Source organism: Mastomys coucha, unplaced genomic scaffold (assembly GCF_008632895.1).
Source record: "Mastomys coucha isolate ucsf_1 unplaced genomic scaffold, UCSF_Mcou_1 pScaffold8, whole genome shotgun sequence".
Taxonomy (NCBI): Eukaryota; Metazoa; Chordata; class Mammalia; order Rodentia; family Muridae; genus Mastomys; species Mastomys coucha.
In genome coordinates this window covers 38,469,717-38,477,652 of record NW_022196914.1, presented here as the reverse complement: position 1 = coordinate 38,477,652, position 7,936 = coordinate 38,469,717, and the positions used below count along the sequence as shown (strand labels likewise).

The 7,936-nt window shown below is 36.8% G+C and overlaps 1 protein-coding gene across 14 annotated transcripts in view; it reads right to left on the bottom strand.

Moving 5' to 3' along the window:
- Kiaa0825 (KIAA0825 ortholog) overlaps positions 1 to 7,936 on the bottom strand; it is a 422,279-nt gene that overhangs the window by 362,430 nt on the left and 51,913 nt on the right. For all 14 annotated transcript variants that reach the window (XR_004115610.1, XM_031359885.1, XM_031359884.1 and 11 more), the window contains one exon: positions 950 to 1,081. Coding sequence is in view for 13 of the 14 variants with exons in the window: in XM_031359885.1 (XP_031215745.1) it covers positions 950 to 1,081 (132 nt within the window). In the remaining variant the exon portion in view is untranslated. The remainder of the gene's footprint in view (positions 1 to 949; positions 1,082 to 7,936) is intronic.

Below are 7,936 nucleotides of genomic sequence, written 5' to 3'. Positions count from 1 at the left end.
AACCTTCACAGGGCCAAGGGCCTCTCCTCCCATTGATGACCAACTTGGCCATCCTCTGCTATATACATCCTGCTGGAGCCATGAGTCCCACCATGTGTATTCTTTGGTTGGTGGTTTAGTCCTGGGAGCTCTGAGGGTACTAGATAGTTCATATTGTTGTTCGTCCTAAGAGGCTGCAAACCCTTCAGCTCCTTGGGTCCTTCCTCTAGCTCCTTCACTGGGGACCCTGTACTCAGTCCAATGGATGACAAGCCAAGAATTCTAATTTCAAAATGTACTGATGAAATCCTGGAGCCAGGTATGGTTGATCAAGCCTTTAATCTTAGCACTTGGAAGGCAGAAAGGCAAGCAGATCTCTGAGTTCAAATCCAGCCTGGTCTACAGAGTGAGTAGAACAGCCAGAGCTACACAGAAAATCCCTGCCTCAAAACACTGTCACCTCCCTCACTCCCCCAAAATCTGTGATAGTGCAATCTTTAAAAAAGCATTAATAACAAAGTAAAAACTGGAATCCACCTAGTAGTGCTTATAGTTTATAACTTGTGAAAGGTAATCAGGGGCTTGATGAGATGGATCAGAAAGTACCTGTGTTCAGACTATAGCAAACATGTCATATTTGGGCATGATAGAACACATCTGTAATCCTAGAGCTTAGGGTGTGGGGAATAGGTAGATAGACTCTGGGGGCTTATTATCAGCAAATATAGTAGAAATGAGAAGTTTGGTGCACAAGAGTAAAGACCAGATGAAGACAATTATGTTCAATTTTGAGAATAAAGTCTAATCAATATCTTTTAAGAAGTTAGTAGTAAGAAAAACATGGCTATATAAGAGATAATCCTAAACCCACACTAGATAATTGCATGAAGAAAAGATGGAAACACCTTAACTTAAACACTAGTAGGAGTTACCATGGAAACACCTTAACTTAAACAGTAGCAATAGTTACCTTGCAGCATTTTGCTCCATCTGTTCTCCAATGTCACTGAAGATCTGCTTAAACTCCAAATCTCCAGGAAATGAATTTAACAGACACTGCAGGTCAAATGAATTATGGGAATATTCCTGTAATGCATCCATTCTGTGAAACAAGAATAAAAACAAGTGATAACAAAATGAGGAACAGGATGCAGGAATGGACACATGCCCTCAAGATGATACTGTATGAAAAACAATGATTTCAATTTGCAGACTCAGTGAAATAAAGGAGTTTGAGAATTAGGGTATTATAAAGCTAATTAAGTTTTACTACTTAAATGGTATAATTTTTCAAACTTGTCTGTAGCTTGAAAGCTGAAAAATGCATCAGGCCACAGACAGCTTAAATATCCTGTTGCTTTTCTCAGTTTAACAGAAAGCTGCAGAATAACACAGCTATAGTAACCACTTGTAAGAAGGGCTGCATAGCTGCCACCATGTGCCCGTTCTGGTCACCATAGACCTGGGAGCTGCACAACAACCTTTAGAGGCTTTATCTACCTTGGGCTTACTTCTCTCTGGAAAAACAATGTAATTTTCCGGGAGCACTCCTACCTAGTACTTACAAAGGAAAAATTCGGTTTCTCCAACAGATTCTCATTAGGAATATAAACCAGATTTAAGGGTAGACCCCATGCCTAGCAGTAGTCAACACAAACCAAACTCAATTGTATTTTTGGAGTGTTTTTTTTTTCCTCCTCATGACATTTTGTCTGAGCAATTTTTTAAGCTTACATGCCTTTTGCTTATATATTGTGGTTTCTGGTTTTGTGTTTTTATGTGATTTTTCTGTGTGCAAATATGGGTGTATCTGCATCTTTATGGCTCCTTATGCTTTTTCTTTTGCTCTTTTGTTTGTGTGCTTGTTTTGTCCCATTTGGTTTTATTTTTTCATTTTATTTAAGAATAAAACCTGTAAAACCATACACCAAAGTAACTTTTCCTTATAACTTGTCTAACCAAGAACTCTGTCTCAGCCATTGAAAAGTTGAACAGATGGAAATCATAAAGCGTTGCCCTGCCTTCTGTCAGGGCAGTCAGTTCTTTTGGTTAATTTCAATACTTCCCCCTCATGTAATTTTTTTTTTTTCAAATCCTAGCATCTTAAACTTCAGGCAAAACAACTGAAGCAGTGAGTCTTGAAAACCTGGTAGAGTAAAAGGATTCTGAACATGAAGTGACCAAGCAGGAACATAAAACCCAATATCTAAAGGATTTAGGATCTTTCTGGCAGCATCTGCTGTGCTGCATTGACACTCTGGGTTTGAACACACTACAATTCTCTTTACATCAAGCATGCCATCATAGCACCCAGGAAAATGAGCACTTCCTGAAATACTTTAGCTCACATTTGAGACTACTGTGTGCTATGAACTGTAGTGATTCCACTGTGTAAACATTTTTCTCCTCTTGCAGAAACTAAGTAGAATTATGGTTTAGGTCTTAAATAACATTCCCCAGGTATACATATGCTAAACACTTGTTTGCAAGCCTGCAGTAACACTGCAAGGGGTCCCAGATACCATAGAGTGGATGGCTTTGTTTTACTGACATGACCTACTGAGTCTAGTGACCTGTGCTGCATTTCAGGATCCACGTGGTGAAAGAACAACTCCTACAAGCTGACCTCTGCCTTCACATTCAGGCCATCTCTCTCTCTCTCTCTCTCTCTCTCTCTCTCTCTCTCTCTCTCTCTATATATATATATATATATATATATATATATATATATATATATATATATACACACACTCACCAAATAATGTAAAAACAAAAATCAAAGCAAAAATAAAAAACTATGAATTGCTGACTTGATTTTTTATTTGGGAAGTAAAGAATAGGGAGCCAGCAAGAGGAGAAGACAGTGCAAGAGAAGGATTGGAAGGTTAAATGACATCAGTATATTGAATGTTATGAGTAAAATAATGAATGTAAATACACATGGGAAAATAGTAGTACCCTCAGAACTACAAAACAAAACAAAACTGTTGTAGTCTTTCTAAACAGCACTGGGTTAAGTAGTAATGCACTAAGTTCTTATTTGACATATACTTTCAGATGTTTATGACGGAAAGGTAAACTTGAAATTAAATAATATGAAGTCATAAGCACCAATTAGAATACATTACCAAGATTGATGCTACTGTTAATAAAATATAGTGAGCATGCATGTTACTTAGAAGCAATGTTTTATTTATTTTTGTTCTATAAAAATATTAACATTAACCTATATTGTCTTTATAGGATGTAAAGAGTCTAAAACCTATTTTAGGTTAAAATATATTTAAATATGGAATAAAGACTAATAGAGTCTAATTTTGAACATCAGTTTCTTAATCTTACATACACACAAAGCCTTCATTCCTGTCCAGATCTGTTTCTCAGCTATGCTCTAAGATTCACTGCAGTTAAAGGCATGTTTATTCAAGACCATAAAACCTGCCAACCAAAACCAAAAACCAAAAACAAGATCCTCCTAAAAAAAAAAAAAAAGACTCAGATTTCTGACATCTGTATAGACTAAAAATAGAAAAAGATAATTTTTAGTTTAAATCAAAATGTCTCAGAAAAACAAATGAGCAGAGAGGTTAATGATTATGGAATTAATAATACTATGAAGAGTTACTTAAAATTTGGTGGTGCATGCCTTTAATGCCAGCACTTGGGAGGCAGAGACAGGCGGATTTGTGAGTTCGAGGCCAGCCTGGACTACAGAGTAAGTTCCAGGACAGCCAAGGCTACACAGAGAAACCCTGTCTCGAAAAAAAAAAATCTGTAGTCTATTAAATATTATGAGAATATTATTTTCTATGTATTTGGGTATATTCCTTTTAAATGTTTAAGCTCATCAGTCTAGAGCAGAGGCTGTTCTTTCAGTATCCACATTAGACCCCTATCACCCACATGGTAGCTTGCAGCCATTCATAAACTCTAGGAGACTCTACACACTTTTCTGGCTTCTGTAGGCAACACAGATGATGCAGGTAGCGCATGGGCATATATTCATGCCCAATACATAAAATAATAAAATATTGTTTAAATGTTGATAAATTTGGTTTTTAATACAATATGAACATAGTGATTACAATATCTTATGTGGTACATTTAATAATAGAAGTCTAAAAATGGTTAAATAAATTTGTATTCTTTTGATAGATGAATGGCAGATTTTGTTCCCTTTAGGTAGAGGCACTTACACTGGATAGCACAGGTTCCTTGGAATATGCTATGGAGTTCAGGTTGGTCTTGCAATCCTCCTGAAGAATTCTAGTATTCTGAGACGTGGCAATATACTATCATGCAAGGCCAGGATAATTTTTAAAATAATTTACTGTGCTACATTAGCCCTATGAAAATACTGATTCTTCAGTATTTTCCAACCAGTGGAACCAAATATTTTAAGACAGGATTTAATTCTGAAAATCGGTCTTAGTCATCTTGCATTTGAAAGTAGAAATCTCAAGCCATGTAATCACAAATGGATTATCTGGTTAGCATAAAAAGGATTCTCTTTTATATAAAGAAGAATATTAATCTTAAAAATTATTTCAAATGAAAATCTTTATTCCAAAATGAAAACCACTGTCTTCATTTTAAAAATTACTATTTTCTAATTAATTTATTTTTGACTTTTCATACAAGTTTATATTGTATCTTGAACACCCCCCATATCACTTTAAGACTTAGGAGGAAAAAGGGAAGGGAGTGAAGTTATAGGCTATGATGGAGGTTTTTAATCGTGTTCATAATATACCATATCACATTCATGTTTCCATGCCTATTCTTATTGGCTTGTTATTAAAAGCAGTATTTTGATATTAGAAGGAATAAAACATCTTATGTTAGTCAGTGATAAATGGAAAGCATAACTTTTTGAAGTATACCAACTCTGTGAACTGCCATTCTATAATACTGACTTTAAATTTTCATTTGATTTGACCTTTTACTATTAAATTCAAATAGCAGTGCTTATTTTTTCAAACAGCAATTAACAGTCACTCAATACTAATTATTGTTTTTTAAAATAGAGTTATGTTTGAAGACTTATAAGTAAGCCAAGTATCTACAGATGAAGTTTTAGCTCTGGAAGAATTATAACAGCTCCCTAGTGCCCATGAGAAAATCCGAGTGCACTATGGACAGTTAGAATATGCTATAATATGACAATGGGACACACAATACACAATCTAGACAAAGTTCTCATAGTAATGTTGACTCTCATCTGTCCTATACTGTGTTTTAGAATAATAACTACCCCTTTGAATACACAGGATGACAAGAATTCCTATTTTATATTTCGTTTCTGTTGTTCTCTCAAACACCAGCATGCAGCTTCTCTTAGGTCAAATCAGTAGCAGTTACAGGAGGGCTAAGGTGACAGAAAACTGAGTACTAGACAGGGCCAGGCCGAAACTAAGAAGGAGGAGAAAGAAGCACAGCAGCCTTGTAACTTTCCCTCTGTGGAAAAGCAGTGAGAAATTCACAAATCCGTGGTCAGACTGCCAAACAAATGTGCCCACAATATATGGCTGACATAAAATCCTACCATGTCTACCGTGTCAGTAGCCATGTCTAAAACAGAATAAACATTGTTAGGGAACATGGCAGGGTAATGTATAGTGATTAACTGGAAATAACTGTTCCATAGATAGCTGAATGAGTTTCACATGCTGCATTATACTAATTTGGAATATCATTAAACCAACATCAGTAGATTCAATTCTGATTCAGCCCATTTCCACGTGACCTTATGAGTCATTCATCTCCAGAAAGGGAACGTGTTCATGTTCTTTCTTCTAAAATGACAAACTTAGATTTTAGAGACTGTAAGGCTTCTAGGTAAAAATTCATTGCATTCTGCTAGGAATTGGAGAAAGTACACATTTTTAAATATCCTAAATCAATTCTTTCAATAGACCTGACTACTTGGTTCTTTAATAGCATTTCCCCTTTAGAGTTCGTTCCTTCTTCCTTCCTTCTTTCCTTTCTTTCTTTCTCTTTCTCTTTCCTTCTTTCTTTCTTTCCTTCTTCCTTCCTTCCTTCCTTCCTTCCTTCCTTTCTTTCTTTCTCTTTCTCTTTCCTTCTTTCTTTCCTTCTTCCTTCCTCCCTTTCTTTCTTTCTTTCTTTCTTTCTTTCTTTCTTTCTTTCATTCTTTTACTCTTTCTTTCATTCTTTCTTTCTTATGAGACAGGTCTCTGTTGTTCAAACAGAGCTAGAACTCCTGGGCTCATGTGCCTTTCTTGCCTTAGCTTAGGAGCTGAAGCTTCAGAAATGTACTACTGTGCCCTGATAGCCATTTTAAATAGTCCTTCTCCTTTCCTAGTGACACAAAGCTGTAATAGAACCGGGGCTTAAAATTAATAATGGGGAAGAAGAGCTGTAAAGAGCAAGACAGCCTTTCATTTTACTAAGCACATTATCTATACCACTTCCAAAACTTCAGTTCTCCAAATATTTTGTACAGTAGCCCAAGACAGATGTACTCTGACTTGGCAGATATCCCATTCAATAAAACATATCTGAAGTCAACAGACTTTTGGCAGGTTTATCTACAAAACGGGATGACCTCATGACATCATACATGCAGAAGCCATTGTGTATCTTTGATCTACTTTTCTGTATATCATTCTTTCTTTTACTTTTTCAGTTATATTGCAGGATTGATTAAACTATTAAAAAATTAAACTTTGATTAGGTTATCATGCTTAAACCTGGGACAAGATTTTATTTTGGTGTGGCTATTTTTTAATTTTTCAATTCTTCACAAAGTATTCTGATATTCTTATAGCTCAAGTATGGGTCAGGAATTATTCTAAGATTTCATATAGATGAACTCATTCAACTTTAACATAACCTCAAATGATAAGTATTATTGTAATCCCCAGAATAAATATATAAAAAATGAGACACAGAAAAGTTCATATCATGTACAAGGTCATAAGAAATGAAGACCTGGAGTAACTGGGACCAGTGGGACCAGGCACACAGGAACTCCGCGAGCCCAGTGACTCAGGTTCCTTCTGGTCTGTCTGGGCTGGTGTCCAGAGTAGACCTTGGGCTAAAGCTCTGCAGCCAATCCCACAACACCCAGAGGAAGTTCTACTCCCAGGCAATCTGACACACCCAGGATCAGAGGTGAGAAGGAACCAATATCTGTCCCAACACTGGGAGTAACTGGGACCAGCGGGACTAGGCACACAGGAACTCCACCAGACCAGCGACTTGGGTTCCTTCAGGTCTGTCTGGGTTAGTGTTCTAAGCAGACCTTGGGCACAAGCTCTGCAGCATGTCCCACAACACAGAGAGAAAGACCTACTCCCAGGTGATCTAACAAGCCCAGGATCACAGGATCCCAGAATCACAGGATCACAGAGACAGCTAGACTCTGAGGAATTCTGACAAAACCAGGATCACAGGAAGGACAGACTCCAGTCAGATTTAGCAAGGGCAGGTAGCACTAGAGTTAACCAGATGGCCGGGGGCAATCATAAGAAAATAAACAACACAAACCAAGGTCACTTGCCATTATCAGAACCCAATTCTCCCACCATAGCAAGTCCTGGACACACATCACACGGGAAATGGAAGATTCAGATCTAAAATCATTAATCATGACAACAATACAGGACCTTAAGAAAGACATAAACAGCACCCTCAAAGAAATACAAGAGAACATTAGAAGCTCTTAAAGAGGAAACACAAAAATCCCTTAAAGAACTATAGGAAAACATAATCAAACAGGTAAAGGAAATGAGCAAAACCATCCAGAATCTAAAAATGGAAATAGAAACAATAAAGAAATCAGAAAGAGAGACAACCCTGGAGATATAAAACCTAGGAAAGAAATCGGGAGCCATAGATGCAAGCATCACCAACAGAATGCAAGAGAGAGAAGAGAGAATCTCAGGAGCAGAAGACACCATAGAAAACATTGACACAACAGTCAAAGAAAATGCAA